At 34.8% G+C, this 21442-nt stretch overlaps 1 protein-coding gene and 1 pseudogene across 4 annotated transcripts in view; both read right to left on the bottom strand.

The window, feature by feature from the left end:
- Window positions 1-21442, bottom strand: part of SWT1 (SWT1 RNA endoribonuclease homolog) — an 82941-nt gene that overhangs the window by 34810 nt on the left and 26689 nt on the right. For all 4 annotated transcript variants that reach the window (XM_045838711.1, XM_045838710.1, XM_045838712.1 and 1 more), the window contains exons 11-16: window positions 15315-15460; window positions 13676-13839; window positions 12019-12157; window positions 8797-8945; window positions 6362-6549; window positions 2712-2843 (exon numbers count right to left, since the gene is read on the bottom strand). In XM_045838711.1, the coding sequence (XP_045694667.1) occupies window positions 2712-2843; window positions 6362-6549; window positions 8797-8945; window positions 12019-12157; window positions 13676-13839; window positions 15315-15460 (918 nt within the window). The remainder of the gene's footprint in view (window positions 1-2711; window positions 2844-6361; window positions 6550-8796; window positions 8946-12018; window positions 12158-13675; window positions 13840-15314; window positions 15461-21442) is intronic.
- Window positions 4805-5703, bottom strand: LOC123818480 (annotated as a pseudogene).

Here is a 21442-nt window from a genome sequence, read left to right as displayed (position 1 = left end):
TTCCAAAAATAAACAAACTATTCCATTTTAACAAGCATCAAAAAATGCTAATGAATTTTAATGCACTACAAAATTGAGTGCATTTTTCAATGTTTAAAAACTTAAAATTCCACCCATAGTTAGCCAAAAATAAATTTTAACAGAACTCATTTTGATTTAACTCTTCAAAAACTTAAGACCACATATATACCTAACAAAATAATTATTAACTTTTATTAATTTTGACTTAAATACCTATTGTGTAAAAAGGGTGGGGAACTGCAGTTTTAGTTTCCCACTGATTGATGAATGCTGAAATGAGAACTTTTTATTAATAATGCCCTCTACTGGCAGTTCAAGGGGTGCTAATATACTCACTATAGGAGACTGGATTCTTTCCTCGAAGTGTGGTCCCCTGCCACCTGCACACAAGTCCCTGGAAAGCTCTTGAAAATACAACTTCCCCCTTTTACAAAATATCTACAGATAATTGTGATTTCAGTAATTCTGGGGTAAGATCTAGAATTCTGCATTTTTAACAAGTTCCCCAACACGTAAGTGGAGAATCAATGGTTTGGTTAGTTAAGCCAGCATCTGGTTTTTGAAGGACAATAATTTTCTGAAAAGCTCTGGAAAGGCATTGTTATACCTTCTATAGATAAAGACTAAGGCTCAAAACAGTCTACCCCAAGTCACATGCTAAAAAACAGCAGAACCACTAATATTTTCTTATTCCTGGAGGTATGTGTCCTTAAAGGAGAGAAAAAGAAAACTGTATCAGCCTTAAAATCCAAGTGGTATCTTCAGATGCAACCACGGACGCCGTACATGCATCTGTATAAACCTTCTCCACCCTGGCTCCACCCGAGAATCACCTGGGGAACTGGTAACAATGCTTATGCTCAGGTCTCACCCCCAGCGAGTCAGATTTAATAGGTTTGGGGTAGGACCCTGACTTTGTTATTTTTTCAAAGCCCCCAGGTGATTATAATCGGCCACCTGGGCTGAGCCCCACTTAGGCCAGTGGAGCTAGGTCTCTGACTGCACAGAACTACCTGCAGGACACAGACTGCTGGGGCCCAGCCCCGGAGTTTCTGATCAGTACATATGGTAGGCATGGGTAAAATTATATTATTAACAAGTTCCAGATGGTGATAATGGTGCTGGTTCTGTGGTTAAGCATATTGGATAGTGGTTCTCAACCTTGCCTCCACATTAGAATTGCCTGGAGCAATTTTTAAAATTGATAGTTAGGCACACCCTCAGACTGATTATATCAGAATCTCTGGGGTAGGGGACACAGGCATCAATATATTTAAAGTTCCTCAAATTAAAAAGGTTTGTAGAGCAAAGGCTTATAAAACTCATTACTATGTTAACAGACATCTAGTGATTTTCCAAGACAGTAGTGTAGTATTCGGTATTTCCAGAGCTTTTTGGGCTAGCAACACTTCTGTCAAGGGATATAATTAATGGCATGGATGTATGAAATCCCAGCCTATAGAGTACAGTGGAAACCGATTTGAGTCACCTACAATACATTCCCCTCCAACCTTGATCCAGACTCATCTTTGGCCAAACCTTTCCTTCCTCCACTGTAGAGGTCCCTTTTAAAATATTAATGATTCTATTGCAATGATCTGTTTTCACATGACTGTTGGTACTATTTCTGCAAGCTCATAGGAGTCAGAGGTTGCATTTTATTTATCTTTTGTTTCCCCAGAGCCTGCTATGATGCCAAGTGTAGCTGGTGCTCAATAATTTGTCGAATAACTGAATACAGATTGATACCCCTACTATCCACAGAAAAGGGAGTATCAAGCATGGCTTTTATGCGACCTAGAAAGTGCAACACTTTTTACATAGCTGAAGTCAGAATTGAATACTTCTCCCTCATAGAGCTACTCTAATTTAATATTGCTTTAAATTAAAAAAGGGGGGGATTATTTGCACTTAGAGATGATTTTTAATTTATCCTGGGATTTGCCACATATTTAACTCATTAGTAATTTAAGGGTGCAAAAATCTTAGGTAATTTTTTATTGTACGCATTAGTCAACTGTGATCTAAAAAGAGGTACAAATGCTTTGCACATTAACAAGCAGAGACTCCAAAAACCCTTCAAGAGGAAAAAAACCCCCAGAACTACTGTTGTTTTGAAAATCTGAGTTCTTCAAACTTGGACATACCTAAATCAGTTTTTTTTTTAAATAAAGAATGATATTCTGTCAGCAAACTAATTCAGGTCAAGCAATTTTGGTATATCCAAAAAAATTGCAAGATTTAGTTTAATATTTTCCTTCACTGCTACAAGAGAAAACACATGACTTCATGCACTAGCAGTGCCTGGTCCATGCTATAGTTTTCGGGCATTGTGCTTTCTTTATGCTTCGCAAATATTTAAATAATCACATATGTGTATGTCTCCATACATCGTAAGACTATGCTGTTTTATATATTATATGTATGTTGTTACATATACAGGGTGGGGCACAAGTAGATTTACAGTTGTTCATATGGGGAAGTAATACAATAATTGATAAGTAACAATATGAAAATAAATTCTGTGCTTCATGTACTCACAACTGCAAACCTACTTTTGCCCCATCTGTATGTAATACTACATTAGTTCATAAAACTTGCTGGAAGATGCCCAGCAACTTTGAAAAAGCTGATAAGCCTACAAGAAAGAGAAAAGTAATAAAAAAACTTTAAAATTAATTCATATTTACCTCTGAATTCCTTCAAGAATATTCTTCACAGCTACCATTAACTTTTGAAGGTAGATAAACGCTTCTTCAAATGATGCTATTTTTGAGGAGGTCTGAGCTGAATTTGAGCCCAATCTCTGAAACACATCTGTGCTGAAATAGAGAAAAAGAAAAGATACTCTTCGGTACACATGCATACTTACTATAATACAAGTGTTTCCACTTCTAATGTATAAAGTAATAACATTTATAACTGGTCTCTTATAATGCTGGTCTATTTATTGTTTTCTTCTACGAGTTTATAGTTTTCGCTCTTACACTTAGGTCATCTATCCATTCTGAGTTAATTTTTGTGGGTAGCATAAGGTCAGGGGCCAACTTCATTCTTTTGCATGTAATTGCTGAGTTGTCCCAGCACTGTTTGTTGAAGATGCCATTCTTTTCCTAGTGAATGTTTCTGGTATCCTTGTCGAAATCAACTGACCACAGTCCATTTTTCTGTACTTACAATCTATTCCACTGATTTATTTTCCTAGATTTATGCCAGCAGCATGCTGTTTTGAATACTGTAGCTTTGTAGGAAGTTTTGAAATCCGGAAATGTGAGCCCTCCAACTTTCTTAAGTCTTCAATTCATAAGCACTAGATTTTTTCTATTTATTTAGACCTTCTTTAATTTCTTTCAGAAATGTTTTATAGTTTTCAGAGTAAATATCTTGCACTTCTTGGTTAAATTTATTCCTAAGTATTTTACTCTTTTCGATGATAATGTAGGTAGAATTATTTTCTTTATTTCCTTTTTGGATTATTCATTGCTGGTACACAGAAATACAACTGGTTTTGTACATTTATTATTTTAAACATAAAAATCATATACTTATTTAAAATGCTTTTCTTTTAAAATTTTATACATTTAAATGCCTAGTAATTATGTAAAATATGAAAAATTCAAGAATGTACAAAGAAGGAAATATGCAATGTCCATAGTCCAGCAACTACAGATAAGCATTATTAATATCCATGAGGTATTAATCATTAATAGTACCTGACATTTACCTAAATTCCTCATAAATAGAAAAGACACGGAATCCTCAGTGGGTGTGCTGTAAGTTCACAACTGATTACTGAGTCACGAGAACACAGGGCAAGAAGCAGCATTAACTGCTGGGTGCCAGTGCTCTCGTGGTTTCAGGCGAGCAACGGTGCGCGGGACCTAACAGAACCTCAGACGAGCACCTCTACGTGACAGGGTCGAGCACAAACAGCTGGGAAGTTCTGCAGTGACTCAGGGACACAGTCAGGCATGAGAAACACGGAAGGAGGCTCTAATAGCTTTACACTGACAAAGCATTATCAGCATTTTTTCACTTACTGAAATACTATTATGTGATGTAAAGTCTAATATTCAGAACTCTACAACATCCAACACTGATGTACATATAAGTCAGCTCTAAGGCACAGAAGGTACTCAAATGTTTTCTAAATGAAAGGAAGATTAAAACATCTTAATATGGTTTTAATCTATTTTTTAAAAAGTGAAAACATCTGCCTGGTATATATGATAACTCTCTGCTAACCACAGTATGTGATAAGCCAAAATGTTAAATATCCATTAAATGAGACAAAACCAACAAACAAAACCTTTCCTTTAGGTGAAAATACAAATTTTGAATTATTATTTTCTTTAGCTTACATGTCAGGTATGGATATTTCTTTAGTATGACAAACTATAAATTTTTTTGAAAAAAAATTTTAATTATAGTTAAGGACTAAAAACGGGCTGCAAATCTAGCTTTCTACTAGATGACTGAGAACAGAGGTCTAACTGGACTGCGAAGGTTACTTCGCTGCTCAATGTGGACAGCAAGCATCTAGAACAGAGACGATCTTAATCCAAAACAACAGTCATACCAGTTCCTTTAACCAAAATCATACCATGAAGTGTATAGTATGACTGGCAAATTAATTATGTAAAGATTATGGGCCTTTGGAAAAGTATGGGAGGGAGTGTTGGCCTGGTTTAAAATCAGTGGCTTTCAATTTTTTTTTTTGCTTGTTCAGTAAGTTTATTATTTTTATCTGAAAAATCTTCATAGAAAATTACGGTTAGGTTTATTAGCTTTCAGCAGCCTGTTCCTGAGCTCTGAAGAAGCTTGCTTTCTTCTGAGCTACCCAATCTTTCTTCTGCACAATAGACATTTTGGGACGATTCCACCTCTTCTTTTTAACTTCTTAGGCTTCTTCTCATAGACTGGATTCTCTTGCTTAGCAGCATGAGCCTTCTTATACATATCCTCCATCAAGTCTGGAGTTACACTGTTCTGTATGTATTGAGAGAAGTGTTTCTTGTAAGCATCTTCATCTTCTTCCATGAGGCAGTGCACACAATCTGCCACATCCTGACCCATGATGTGCTTCCGAAGCATTTCCGCATTGAGTTCCTCTCTTTCTGAATCATAACCAGGAAACTGTTTGGTACTGTGAGGAATGGACAAGCGTCCGACCACAGCTCCCTTCAGAGCCCCAAGCACTTTATTTCCAGTAGCAGTTCTGGCAAGCCCTGTATCCAAATAGCAGGTGAAGGCACCAGGTTGCTCGTCAGTGCTTTCCACACTGTATTCACCTCCAGTCACCTCCACTGGGCCTTCATATACCTTGCCCACGCCCAACCTACTGAGAAGCTGCGGGCCAGCAGCAGGTCAGTGCAAGATGCTGCATCATAATTTGTCTGGCCGACCTTCACACCATACTTCGGGAGTTCATGAGCATAAGCTGCACAAACTATCGTTATCTCCTTCTACACAGGCATAAGCAATCTGACAAATGACATCTCTGCTGGCTTCACAAACTATCCTGTATTTGGGTGTGTTCTTATTTTTATCCTGGATTACCAAGTGTTTCCAGGCATAGTAATCAGTTTTATCCTCTCATCATCTTCTAAATTTCACTTGGTATCTCTTGAAGTAGGCCTTGTTTTTGAAAACTTTTACAGACCCCATCCTGCGGATGAAAGACCCACGTCTGCAGCTGGCCACAGACCTACAGGCCCAGCAGAGTTACAGTGGTGGTGGGGGGGAAGCTCAATTATTTTTTTAAGTGACTCTAGCAGTAGCCTATTAAAACAACTACTCTCAAATGGTTTCTACCTTTTCATTTTACCATTACTTTACTGAAAGTAATAGAAGTGTTTCTTCCTTTTAAGTGAAGTATCTCCCTTTTAAAAAACCTTACACGGATTTTCCCTATGACTGATGTCTCCATACACTATTTTAAATGTTATTAATGCCTGATGTCCTGCTAATTTGTCCAGCCAACCTAGGTAACTGTCTTTGGTTCCACATATGTAGGCAATGCTTCTCATCAAGGTTTCACAGCTGAATCACCTGGAGAGAGATTTTCATTTTATTTTGATGCACTATCTCAGCCACACCTCAGCCCTACTGAGTCAGAATTTCTACGGATACAACCCAGGCATATATATTTTTAAAACTCTCCAGGTAATTCAGATATACACCCCTATTTAAGCATCACTGTTTCTAAGATACTAATCTGACAAAAGACCCTCAAAAAAGATAAGCTTGTATATTAAACTCACAGCCCAAACATACTGTTCAGTGAATAACAGTAATGATGAAAAACTCTAAAATTCAAAAATTCTCTGAAATTTAGTACCTGTTCTCATATATTGTAATCCAAACGCTCTCTAAAACAGACCAGATTTCTTGATGCTTGTTGGGTTGGGGTGGATGAGAACCTGAGAAAATGGTGATTTCTTGGTTGTTAGACTTCACTGGAGAATTAGCTTCTTGTTTTTTACCTGCTGTCTTTTCTGAAGCATTCTGATTAAGTTTTGCCTTGGCCTGGGGAAATAAGTACTGTATTAGATAAAATGCAGCTGGTCCTTCACCAGTAAGTGAGAGAAAAAGAATGCCAATTGTGTTTTCAAATGTTCTAGCTTTCTGGGAAGTGCTGACTATTCTGTCCTTGATCACATACAGAATGTTCCCAGGAAAGTATCAGAGCTAAAAAAAATAAATTTTCCTTTTCTATTTATATCAAACATATTTCCAACCTATTTTACTGCAGTGACCTTTCTTAGCTAATATGCTAGTATCAATTTAAGAACACTGCTTGAACTCTTCTACACATATGGTATTGACCTAGAGGTGGGACATGTCCATGGGTCATGCGTAAATGTTCTTTGGTTAACCCCTTCCCCGTTTTTCTTATCTTTTTAAATTACTGAATTTCTTTTTTATTGTACTTTTTCCCATTACCATTTAGTCCCGTTATGCCCTCTCCCCCTGCTTCACCATCTTTCACCAGCCCCCCAGCTCCCCTCCAGCCCCATCAGCCTGTTCATGCATCCACGCTTCTGTTCCCATTTTGTTCTTCGGTCTACTGTGTTTGTTACACATGACGGTCTTTGTCCTCAGCTCTCCAACAGCAGTGTTACAACTAGGCAAGTGGATTTCTTTATCACACACATTTCACTTATGTGCTAGGCACTAAGTATTTACAAACATTAATTTATTACTTCTCACGTCCGTTCTGAGGCAGAGATTTTTATTATACTCTCTTTACAAAAGAAGGAATTAAGGCTCACAGAGGTTAGACAAGCAGAGGTTAAAATACAGCTTGTCAGGATGGGAATCTCGAGGCACAAAAGCCTGAAGTTTAACAACAGGACCGATTTTCGTTATCCTATCATTCTGGTAGAGCAAGTCTTATTACTATTGTTTTTTGATGGTTGGAAGGCTTATAAAAGATAAATGTACATATTCTTTTCCTGTTCCCACCCTGTTTATATAAAAATGTGGAAAATGACTGTTAGTTAACTTTCCATTTTGGTTTCTCAGAGCCTTTTTCAAAAGCAAATAATAAATATTCCTCTGTTCCTGATTTCCTACATTTAGTAAATTAAGATTAGGGGGACTTTTTTTACAGTTATTACATTTAGATACTCTATCCCAGGGGGTAACCGATTTCTTTTTATTGCTCGTTACTGAGACATGACTGAGTATTTAGGTCATACATCAAATCTGATGCCTTTAACAAAATAACTCCTATTAAAAGTGTATTTTAAAAGCCCAAGCTAAATCACAATTCCTGGCTGACTTAGACAATGAACTTGCAATCAAACTAACGCCAAATGTTGAGGGAAAAGCACCACCGAGGATGCTACATTCTTCACAACTCGCCTTCATGAATCTTTTGGTAATGTAGCAACTGGAAAATAGGACCCAGGAATGAATAACTTACAAATAACAATTCAGTATCTTTAAACACTCAGTGGGCAGTATATAATGGGCACACCATTATGTATACATATATACCACAGTGGTATGCCCATTATCTGATAAATGACACTAAGCTTTAACATCACATTTTCATTGTACTTCCCATCTCTATGTTTCCAGTTGATGACAGGATCTAAAAATTTGACATTCATTATTAGTGTTTGGGGGTAAAGGGGGATCACATCTGCAACATACTCTCGAAGTCTTCAGAAAAAAATGTGGAAGTTAACTAAATGGAAACAGGCAGGAACACAGGGAAAACAATAAAGCAAATGTGATAAAATGTTAACACTGGGGGGATCTGGGTAAAGGATATAGATATATATGGGGATTCTATATATTACTCTTACGGTGTTTTTAAAGTTTGAAATTATTTCAAAATAAAAAGCAAAAGAAGAACAACATTTCTGAACACCACTCCCGGAAATCTGATTCAGTAAGGTCTGGGAGGGACCGGGCACCTGCATGTTAAAAAAAAGAATCCAAAGAATTTTGATGCATGTTGTGGTCCGTTGGTCTACAGCCCTGGGAAATGAGTATTCAAACAACAGTGTGTAGCTGTCTACTATACATAAATAAAATAATTAAATTCCCAACAACTGCTATGATACCACTTCCATAAGAGAATGTGTTTTATAACTTGTAATAAGAACCGTTACTCAATATTCAATTCACTTAATATTTTACTTAATGCCTTTAGTACGTTAAAATAAGTTTACCTATTATCCTTTACCTATACGTTGTCTGCTAACTACATTCAGAATGTGTGTGATTAGCTATCTAAATGGCATCCCAAAGACGTCTTACCTCTGCAAAGGTTTGAAGTAGTGTGTTTACTTGAGCAAAGGCCTGTGGAAGAACACCATCATAATTTGACCGAGTACTGAAGGCATGTAACAGGCTTTGAGAATCCTGGAGCAGGAATTTCACTGTTGTAAAATCTACTGCACTGTTAGCTGGTAACAGAAAATTAAGAAGGAAAAAAATTACATAAGAATGAGTATACAACTAGAGGTTGTCATTGGAATACCAATCTAATATTAATTATGAGATTTAAGAAGAGTATACATTTACACCTACAAGCCACTCCTGATTTACCTCTCTGGTGTAAAAAGCAACAATTAAACTGACTTAGCTACAGACATAGTTATTGGAGCTGAGTCTGGTATTCTGTGGTATTCAGATTCCAGGAGTTCCCTCAACATGGTCAGTTCAAAGACACACTCTTCAGAAAAGAGAGATAATCCACCAAAGGAGTTAAAGCGCGGATTTTCCAAACTGAGGCTGTCTCACAGCAGATTACTGTGGAGGCATCAGAGAGTCACATTTCGGAGGTAATCGCCTAAGTGACATGTGGCACCTCTCATAATCAACTCAGGATGCAGTGATTCAGATTTACCTTAAAATATAATGTAATGTAATGAAATGTAACACTACATTTATTGAAAATAACCCATTTTCTCTCTGTGTACAACACATTTAGCTAAAAATAAAGAATTTAGGTAATAGTAAGCTGGGGGCAAGAGAAGCTAGCAGAATTTTTTGCCTCCTGCACATTAACAAAGTGAGTTCATCTATAAGTAATAATTTAAAGGTATGCTTTTCCCTCAAGGAACCAGAATTACATTAAGTTCTCAAACCAATTAGGAGATGTGGTGACAATAATTTCAAAGATTCTAAAAGTTATGAATAATTAAGTTAAATAACTTTCTACTGTCATCAAAACTCAAAGTAAAAAAAATTGTCTTCCCATTATTAGGATAAAATGCTACTATCAATTTTCAAAGGCCTACAGAATAAACCATACTACAATGCATTTTATTTTCAGGTTGAGTTTCAGGGACTGTTAAATTCCAAAACAGCAGCATGGTTTTCCCCCAGTACTATGGGTTAAGTAAAAAATAAAGAATTCCCCTGTATCACTTACACAGCAAGTATTTGCTTATGAAATATGGAAAGGTCAAATGAAAATTAAAGATAAATTTTAATAATTACACAATATTCAGAAATTCTAATCTAATGTGATGGTTACAGATGAGCTCCTAGCTTTACTTTTACCAAACAAATAGTATATTTCCTTACAAGATACTTTTAGTTACTTTTGAAGTCAATGCCTAGTTTAAATTAGATGAGAGAGATGCTACACACAAGACAGAGTGGAAATTTGATGAACTCAGTAAATGTCCTAAGGAGGAGAAATGGGGCACAGGTTTTCTTAAGGGTGCTTCTCCACTGAAGTCTATGTTCATTAGGGTGTATATCTTTGAAATAATCACTTCATTTTGTTTTGCAAAAATTCTTTATGAAGATTATGAGCAAAAGGCAAATAACAGTGATAAATTCAGAACCTAGATACAACATAAAAAGAAAGCTATGTGACTGAAATAATCTAATGCTTACATAAGAACAATTAATTACATAAGCTAAAGTTAATATGGAAAACAAAGCCAGAAAAGGCTACTAGTCATTTTCCCCACAATTTTCTATGAACTGATCTAAGGGTTCCCGTCTGGTATGCTACAGTTAAACACACACATATAATTCAACAGCAAGAATACTATTAAAGAGACTAAACCAAATCATAATTTGTTATTCTTCTAATTCAAATTATCTTAGAGCAGAAGGCACTTTTACGATTCTATTTACTATTCTTCACAAGTCAGGAATATTAGCCATCAGATTCTTCTACACCAAGAATCAATAAATAATGCACATAATGATTCCAAAAACAGTTTTTTAGCAGAAGAAACAGTCACCATCTCTGCACTTCTATTGCCAGTCAGAGCTGCTGCCTACTACCTCTAAGTTGCACGTAAGAGCAAAATGCTGCCTACCCCTGGAAAAAACAGACAAATGGAGAATGGTGGGTAACTCAATACCCCCTTTTTTGAAATTAAATCTTGTTCCACATCATTCATAGTTTATGGACTTTCTCTTTCTGATAAAACCAACTAAATTATGCCCTTAGTAAAATTTATGAAAAAATGTTTCTATATATCTTGTAAAACTGCTTTGAAGCCATGTCCAAAATGCTGTTCTATGTCTCTTATATAATAATACCCCTAATAAATAACATTTATAGCTAGACACAATGCCTGGAAAGTGTCTTTCTTTTAACAATGGAAACTGTGAAAAACAGATATTCATGCAACATCTACCCTGTATTAGTCATAAGGCACTGGTACGCATTTTAAATCCTCTGGGGTTTTACTTTGCTTTTTAGAGGGCTAGGAAGACAAAGCCAGCTGCTTGATTTTGGATAAATCGCTGACCCTAGAGGGCTAGCTTCTTTGACCATGAAACATGGACTTTAACAACATTAGGTCACATCTGTTTCTTCTCATCAGAGAAACATTTTTTCCAGATCCTACATGGAATCTCCATACACCGACAGCGGAAAGAAGGCTGCTTGGCTGAAGCTGGGGTTGAAGGCCCAAGGCCCAGCACCTGCCAGACTGCCATCGGCCTTCGCCCCTCCAACTGCCGACAGCTCCAGAGGCACTGCAGAAAACCCGAGGCTCTGTACAGCATAGTTCAAAAACCACCCACTGAGTCAATGACCACAGTCTCTTCTGGCTCCAAAATCCACTATGCACCAAAGCCAAAGATTTCCTATTCCTTATTCATGTTTTAGATAGAAACTCTGATACATTATTCTTAAAATTAGTACATGAAACATGGTCAAAATTGTGTTGAACACAGTTAGAAATGAAAAAAAAAAATCTAAATAATTCTATTTGTGCACTAGAATAAACTACAAAATGTGGTTTAAAAAGTTTCCAAACATTACTAAAATTACATATTCACAATATGAAGGAAGGAACGCCAACAATGACACTATTAACAGTCATAAGCTCTGTGAGCTACATCTATTTATCCACCTGCCACAAATTCCCTTTGGAAGGGATAAGTACAAATGATAAAGAGCTAACTGATAACTTTTTATTAATTTATCTTCACATTCCATGGACTATATCTGCTAGTCTTACTTTAATAAAACACAGCTAAAACAAAATGAAAGATTCATACCTTTACAGAGATTTTCATATAAGCTCTCAACAGTTAAAAGCAAGTTCTTTTCCATAATTAATCCAAATACAGCCAACCAATGTTTTTTAAAGCACTGTATTAAATGCATTAGAGTCCATGGTGGTTTCAAGTACAGCATCTAAAAAGTATTTAGAAAAAATTATTATCTACTGATTTATTAATCCTATTTTTTTTTTTTAAAGTACAGTTTTCCCTTGAACAACATGGGTTAGAACTATGCAGGCCAGTTAAATGTGGAGTTTTTCAATACATACATATGGTTCTGTAAATGTATTTTCTTTTCTTTATGATTTTCTTAATAACATTTTCTTTTTTCTAACTTAGTCTATTGTAAGAACATAGTATACAATACATAAAACATACAAATTCATGTTAACTGACTTTATTTTGTCAGTAAGGCTTTTGATCAACAGTAGGCTATTAATAGTTAAGTTTTCGGGGAAGTTATATGTGGATTTTCAGCTGCATGGTGGTCAGAACCCCAAACTCCCAAGTTGTTCAAGGGTCAACTGTACCTATTTAGGAATGCTTACATATATTTCTGAGAAAAATATAGTTATTTGAATTCACTTTATTAAAAGTTAATCATAATCTTAAAATGCTTCCATTGCAAATTCCTTTGTAAAACTGACATTAGTATTAATCCTTATAGTTTCAGAAACTACAAGTACAGAAAGAATACACAGTTCTAATCAGAAGAAGCAATTTTAATTAGCAAATATCATCAGTCTACTTTTCAACATGGTCATTTCTGCAAGAAAAATCAATCTAATTTCTTTTAACTGGTGGAAAAGTCGATATAGAAAAAAGTTGTCAATTATAATTAACACTTGCTATACTCTCTATTACAAAGACATGTTTACAAAGAAGTTCGATCATTTAGTACTACCAAATGTCAGCATGTCCTTTTTTGAACATTCACAAAAAATTACTGTCTTAGACTCACGAAATACCAATTTACATCAACCCCCCTAGAAACTTCTGATCATTCTTCCTCATCTTGATATATACAATCAAGAGCAAACACACTTTAGGCAAATATTAGTATGTCACTGAATATCTGGAATCAAGACAATCTACAATTAATGGGGATTAATGTTTCTCCTAGCTATAAGCGTGAAGAGCAAACAAACATTGAACTAAAAAGGCCACCGCTGACAAATGTGGTGTTTTACTGATTGTAGAAAAGTCACGAATCTAAAGAAAATACAAACTATCTTGCTAATATGATCAAACTTATACTGATTCTCGTATTTATATGACATAAGCCAAAATATATCTTTCTTTTTCTGAACACATCTTTTAAGGGGAATTCCCTATACTAGACATTAGGACTCCAACTAAGTATGAGAGTTTCTCTGAATTCAACTTAAGCCTCATGAGGGCAAACCGTGACACACAGCAGACGCACAATAAATATCTGCTCACTGTAAAAACGACTAATAAAACATAGTCCTCATCTTTGGGAGATGTCCATCATTTAATTTTCAAAATATTATTTCAAAAACTACAAGACACAAATATAATGTGATATAGATTACTATAATAAAGCTTACACATAATATTTCTTAAAATAAGGCAACCAATCTTTAGCAATAAAAAAGAACTCTTCAACTAGTAGAGTTGAAATACTCACCTCCATCCAGAGGTTTCCAAAAGCGATTTTCATTTCTGTTTCTAATATTGAAGATAAAGCTGTTCCAAGAGATTTTTCAAGATCAGATACTATGCTTTCAAGTAGAATGAGTAGTCCCGAATTTGTAGATTTTTCCTGATTACTCTCTCCCAAAGGTGTTGCTTCTTTAAAACAATTATAAGCTTTATTTAGGACACTAGTAGTAAATATTTTACATATGTAATTAGTATTTGGCCATAAACAATAAACATTTTATGTTTATAATTGGTATTTGAATTACCTAAAAAACAAACCAATACTTTATTTTAAAAACAGTATTTAGAAACATGTATCTCTAGTATAGTTGTTTTAGATGCAACATAAACATATTACATTAACAAATGCTTTATGTTTTTGACAAAGGCAACTAAATAGCTTCACTAGAATAAAAATTTAAGAAATATGCATGATACCTTAACTACAATTTTAATTTTATTATTTTCAAAAAGGAGAAAAATCATGAGGATGCTTCAATCTATGCAAAACAGAAAATTAAGAACTATGGATCAAACTGTGTATTCTGCCAAAGAGTATTAATAGTATATTCTTCCAAATGAAGCTCACATCAATAAATTGTTTTGAAAGGTCCAAAATCTCTGACTTAACTACCTTTATGCCCAACCCTTCTAAAAAGAGTTATTGTTTTAATTGATATCATTTCATTAACATTATTATTTTGATAACTAAAAACAACTACAATTTCTTCATGGTAAAACTCAAAATATTAACTGGTTTATCTCTATTAAGGATTTAAAATGACAGTAACTTATTTTAAGCAAACTAAAATCATGTTACCCCTGAAAAACAGTAAACTAGAATATCCTGTTGCTCCTTCTAAATGCCCTTTTGAATATTAGGACTAAAGAAATTTATCACTTTAAAGGTCAAATAAGTAAGTAGCAAGTGTACACATGAATTTTTATACAATTATGCATAAAAGCACATACAATATTAGAGACTTTAATAATTATTTTCTCCACAGAGGGAAAAGGTGGTATGTGTTCTTTAAATTATGTCAGACTTAATATAACATTTCCATCAAAGGTCAAGCTCTGTTATAGAACAGATTATTCTGAGGAAAAAAGGATTATTCTGGTGAAAATAAGCCTTTCGCTTTTTTTAACAATTTAAAATTTAAAAAGAACTAGTACTGAAGTCTCTCAAGTTTTTCTATTGAGTTTTTACAGTATTAATAGAAGGTTATGAATATGAAGATAACTTGAAAAAGAAACTAAAAATTTCTCTCTACTTCAAATGAATACATTCAACAGTCACCATTAATTTAAAAGGTATATTTTGTAAGGTACAAAATAGCATGCACACAATGATTATAAATATGTAAAACTGTATGTGAGTAAACAACACAAATTCAAATTATTTTGTAAAAGTATATGTAGAAGGCAACACTGTTAATTATGCTTTCTCTTGTATTACCATTATAATTTTCATTTATTTTTACCATTTATGTGTAAGCAAATATTCCAAACAATGTGATTTTAAATGTACACGATAAGAATTTCCTATTAATTACAATTTACTATCAATAATCTTAGTGTATAAAATCTGATACATTTCTAATTATTCACAGTAAAAATACTACCTGCTTTCAACTGTTGCTTAGGTACACAAGACTGATGACACACAGCTGTGCTCGGGGACAAGCTTAAGAACTCGGCACTCAATTCTTCTTTACTGAGTGACTTCACACCACTTATTAGGCCTTTGTTTCTTAAATTTCTATCATCCCTAAGGTTGGTTTAGGAGGAAAACAACTTTATTTTTTTGTAAGATAAATCACATGGCAACTCAAAATATACAGGATCTAATCAGAGGTTTGTAATTCTCAGCATATATATGAACAAAATTGGACAACTGTTTTAAATAGAGAAGACAAAAGCGTTAACACACAATAGTCACATGAAATGAGCTGCAGAGAATACTAATAATTATTACCTATTGCGTGTTTCCCTGGTACCAGGCACTGTTTTAAGCATTTTATGCATATATCATTTCATTTAATTCTCACAACAAACCTCTTAGGTGAGAATGGAACTAATGTTATCCGTTACTTCACAGATGAGAAACAGAGGTGTGTAAAGGAGATAAGTAACTTGTCCAGAGTTACACCTGGTAAGTAGGAGATTTGAATGCAGGAATATGATCCTCCAAAGAGAAATAAACAGAGAGAGCCATAGTTTACACAGGGCAGGCAATTATGATTTTCTTAAAGTGAGCATAAGACAAATGGTATGAATTTGCTATTTACTGAAAGAAGTCAGTATAATTAGATCATAGTGCAGGGTCTGGCTTGAGTGTGGTTGGTGGGGTAATAATATGGGTATAATAAATTTATAGTTTTAATTTGAACATTTCACCAAAAATGTCACATGGTGTGCTTGAGTGTGATATTGTTATGTTACAGAATTACATGCTTATGATTTTGTATAAAAGACTGTCTAATAAAAAAGGGGTGTTATTTGTGTCAGACCCTGTACATGAGACTGGTTAATGTGCCTGCAGAAAAAGGCAAGGGCATTAATAAACACAAAGGGTTTTAAGGGCTTCAATGGGGAAGCGACATGACCAGATCTATGTTTACTAAATCATTCTGGAGTTCAGCAGGTTTCTAGTTTTTGCTAATGCCCCAGTAGCTTGGCCAAACTAACCTTCCAACAGATGAGAATTAAAAAGATCTGAACCCCTCCCTGACCAAAAAAGCAAAACATTTAAAGGCACTGGAGGGACAAAAAACTGCACTGGTAAAAGATGCAAGTTTTTATCTTTTTGCCTGAGGGTATTCCTCAATTCATCAATGTCTTACACAGAAAGCCACAGGCTTAACAGCTTGAAATGTCAGAAGACAATGTTCAGGACTGGCCAGAGCAGACAGAAAGTTAAAGGGGAAATGAAGAAGGGAAAAAAGCACGGAGCAGAGAAGCCATAAAATCTGCACATAAATTCTGCCTGGAAAAAAACAATAAGCTGGCAAGAGACAAAGCAATCAACAGAACCAAGCTCAGCTCTGACACAGAGGTTGAAGCCATCTGAGAGAGAATTTAAATTTTGATTAATATGTTAAAGGCTCTAATGGAAAAGGTATATAGTATGCAAAATCTGGGCAGTTTCAGCACAGATGAAAATCTTAAGAATCAAATGGAGTGAGAAAAGAAATGAAAAAAAAAAAACAAACAAACTTGAAGACTGGTCAAAAGAAATTACTCAAATTGAAACAAAAAGAGAATAAAAAGTTAAAAAAATACCTAAGGAACTATGGAGCAATAGCAAACAGTCAAACTAACATACACACATCTATTAGTCATCTATTGCTATGTAACAATTTATACCAAAATTCAGCATCTTAAAATAAACAAACATTTATTATCTTACACCATTCCTGAATCTGAGAGCAGCTGGACTGGATGGTTCTGGCTCGGGGTCTCTTACAAGGCTGAAGCATGTAGCCACTCAAAGTTTAACTGGCACTTGTGTATGTGGTTGTTGGAACACCCCTTGCTGGTTCTTGGTTGGAGGCTGTATTTTCTCACCATGTGTGCCTCTCCACTGGGCTACTCAGAACATGGCAGTTTGCTCCCTATAGTAAATGATCCAAGAGACAGGAGGAAGCAAGAGAGTGCCCCAAAAGTTCCTGCTTTTATAACCTAATCTCAGACATGACATACTGTACCGTAACTTCTGATGAATGCTATGTTTCACACAGACAGCCAATCCTGGTACAGTACAGGAGGGCACTACACAAGGGCATTACTATCGGAAAGGCAGGAATCATTGTGGTCATCAAGGACGCTGGCTACTACAATGTAATTCTGTAATACCAGAAGGAAAAAAGAGGGAACAGAAGAAATAATGACTGAGAATTTTTTCCAAAACCAAAGACAGACACCAAACCATGTATCTAGGAAGCTCAGAGAACATCAAGCGGCATATTTGCTCTCCCCAGTCACCTCCAACATCCCCCATGCCCAAACATCTGGGCATGTTTGCTAAAAACTGCTAAAACAAACTGCTAAAAAAGTAAAAGACAAATCTTGAAAGCCATGATAGGAAAAAAGACACATTACACACAGAGGAACAAAGACAACATTTGCAGCAGACTGCTCATCAGAAACCATATAAGCTAGAAAAAAATGGAGCAACATCTTTAAAACACCAGGAAAAGGTCATTCAAAAATAATTAAGAAATAAAAACATTATACGACAAAACTCAAAAATTCACTGCCAAGAGACTTACACATCTAAGAAAGTTGTTTAGACAGAAGGAATAGGACATCAAACAGAAACTTGAATCTATTAAAAGAAATGAAGAATGCTCAAAATGGAATGCAAGATTAAAATATTCTTTTTTCTCATTTTTATTTCTCTAAACAGTAAATGAGTAAAGCAAAAAAATTGCAAAGTATTATGTGTTTATCATCTATATAAAGGTAAAATCTATGACAACAGCACAAAGAATAGGAGGAAGAAACTGGGAATATACTATTGTCAGATCCTTATGCTACATCTAAATAAATGTAATATTATTTGAAGGTAGACTTTAATCAAGTAAAAATGTATATTATAAACACTAGGGTAACAAAAAAGCATTTTTCAAGAAGATATAAATAAGGCAATAATGGAGATAGAATGGTACCTTAAAAAGTTTACAAGTAATGAAGGAAAAGAAAGAAAAACAGATGAAACAAAGAGAAAATAATTAGCAAAATTGTAGATTCTAATCCTACCAATTAAATATGAATGGTATAAGTTTATTAATTAAGACAGAAATTGTCAGAATGGACAAAAAAGAAAATGCCAACTATATGTTGTCCACAAAACACTTTAATATGAAGACACAGGTTGGTTAAAAGTAAATGGATGGAAAAAGATATAGCATATAAATACTGCCCAAAACAAAACTGGAGAAATAATATTAATGTTTAACAAAGGAGACTTCAGAACCAGAAATATTATCAAGGAAGAAGAGAGACATTACATGATTTAAATGATCCTAAATGTGTATGCCTCATGTCATAGAGCTTCGCGTACTACACAAAGGGAAACAGAACTGAAGAAAATGGACAAACCCACAGTCACAACTGGACATCTCCATACTCCTCTCCCGGCTATCATAGGACAGTAGACAGGTAATCGGTGTGGTTTTATAGAAGACTGGAACAACACTACCAACTGACTTGACCTAATTGAAATGCATAGAATATTGCACCCACAAAAACAGAATATACATTTTTTAAAGATTTTATTTATTTAGTTTTAGTCAGAGGAAAAAGGATGGTAAAAGAGAGGGAGAGAATGTACAAGAAAAACCTTGATTGGTTGCCTCTCACATGCCCCCAACCAGGGACCTGGTCTGAAACCCAGCCATGTGCCCTGACTAGGAATCGAACTGGTGACTTTTTGGTTCACAGTCTGGCGCTAAATCCACTGAGCCTCACCAGCAGGCAGAATATATATTTTTAAGTGCATATAAATTCACCGAGGTGGACCATAAAACAAACTTTAACAAATATAAAAGAACAGAAATAACATAAAGTATGTTCTCAAGTCATAACAGAATTAAACTTGACAAATCAATAACAAAAAGATAACTGGAAAATGTGTAAATACTTAGAATTAAGAAACAATAAGCTATGGATCAAAGAGGAGATCGTAAGGAAGATGATATTTAACCAAATGAAAATAAAAATACAACATTATCAAAATGTGTGGGATGCAATTAACACAGTGTTTAAAGAAAAATGTACAGCAGTCTCAAATAAATGATCCAAGCTTCCACCTTAAGAAACTAGAAAAAAAGCAAAAGTACTCTCTTTTGGAAGGTTAATAGAACAGAAGGTGTTCTTTATGTAGAGTGATGTGTGCTACACTAGTGCATCCGGTGTCCACGCTATAGTTAAAATGTGTGCACTTCATGTATGTACATTTTCCCTCAAAATACAAAGAACTATATAAAATAATCATATAAGAGGGCAGAGAATGGATGGAGGTATAGACAGACAACACAAATTTTGATAATTGCTATAGCTGGGTACTTAGGAGTTTTTACAAACTCTTCTTCGCTTTGAATATTGTTGGAATTCTCAATAATGAAATGTTTTAAAAATTAAAAATAAAGACATTGTAACTTTTTGAAGAATTAATGAAGGACAACAAGTGTGGAAGGAGAATAAGTAGTCTTAGAATAGAAAAGGAAGAAAAGAGAAAAAAAAAACATGGCTTGACATGGAATTGTGGCAAGAATGATAAAGAAAAGAAGCCCATCCAGGACCTACTAATTAACTAGACATAGATTATGAGGAAAATGAAAGGCAAGTACCAAAATGATCTCTAGGTGTCTGGCTTTCAAAGCAAATGAATAGAAGGTAGAGCCTTTTGATCAGATGGAGAATAGTTTAGAAAGAAAGATCAGGAGTTTGTTTTTGAAAATGGTACTTTTCAGATGTCTATGAGACAACCAAGTAGAGATATCAAATAAGTAGATGAGCAAACCAGTCTAGGATTCAGAAGAGAGATACGGACTAGGACATCAACTGTGGGTTGCTGGACCATACTTGGAATTATTAATGTAAGCAAAGCACTTAAAATGGTATAGTGTATAGTGTTATAGAAGGTTCTCCTATTACTATCATTGTCAATTAATACTTTAATCATCATTCATTTAGGTAATGTCAATGTACCCTTACAATAAATAAGTGACTCACACAGCAGGCAGGCTTACTACCTTTTATTAAGGGAAAAATAAAAATAAAAAAACAGACTCATCTAGAAAATGATAATGTGAGAAAAATAAGATTTGACTACAAATTTTCATTTCACCAAAAAAGTCACATCTATTAATCACAAAAGAGTGATGGCAGAAATAATAAAGAATTGATTAAGTCTGACCAGTTTAAGTTTCATTCAGAGCTGCACTAAAAACAATTATACAAGAATTATGCCTCATATTTAACTGATCTAAAATTTAAAATGATAGCATATTACTAATTCTATTTCAGCCTTCAACAATCTTTGATATGCTATGTTCTAGATTTTTAAAAAAAATTAAACCTAGAGATAGAAATCTCCAATATTTCCTTTAACACTGAAAAGAATAACATTATCTTTGAAGACAGGTGAAATGATCATTGACCAAGCCCCCTTAACAAGAAAAAATCTTAGGGCCACTCATTTCCACAATAGCTCCATTTCACAGAGAATTTAGGCATGATCATGAAATTGTGAAAACTCTATTTTGCAGTGATTAAAATTCAGACTAAAAGTGCTCTTCCTTTAGAGCCTTTTTTCTCCCTTTTTAAAATTTTTATAAAAGTTTATTTGAGCCAAACAGAGGATCGCCTAGAAGCAAAATCTTACAGACGGAGAGAGATGCTTCCCAGAGCCTTTTCTCATACATGATGAACGCTGTCTTGGTCAGCATTATGGCAGTCTCACCTTAGAACTAAGCTATGAAAATATTAGTTGGAAATGGAGGAAAGGAAGGAAGAGGAAGGGAGGAGGAAAAAACTCTGAGATCATACTGTGTACAAGGCACTAATTCCTTCATATATAGTATCTGATTACATACAATAACCCCATGAGACAGGTGTTATTATTCTCTTTATTTTACACACGAGGAAACTCAGTTAAGCAACTTTCCAAAGTCACAAAGCTGGTAAGTGGTAGATACAGGACTCCAATCCAGCTCCAAGGACACATTATAGCATAAATGGCCCC

This window comes from Phyllostomus hastatus, unplaced genomic scaffold (genome assembly GCF_019186645.2).
Source record: "Phyllostomus hastatus isolate PE091 unplaced genomic scaffold, TTU_PhHast_1.1 phas_contig_283, whole genome shotgun sequence".
Lineage (NCBI taxonomy): Eukaryota > Metazoa > Chordata > Mammalia > Chiroptera > Phyllostomidae > Phyllostomus > Phyllostomus hastatus.
Note: the sequence above shows the minus strand (reverse complement) of the source record. Positions and strands in the feature narration are given on the sequence as shown.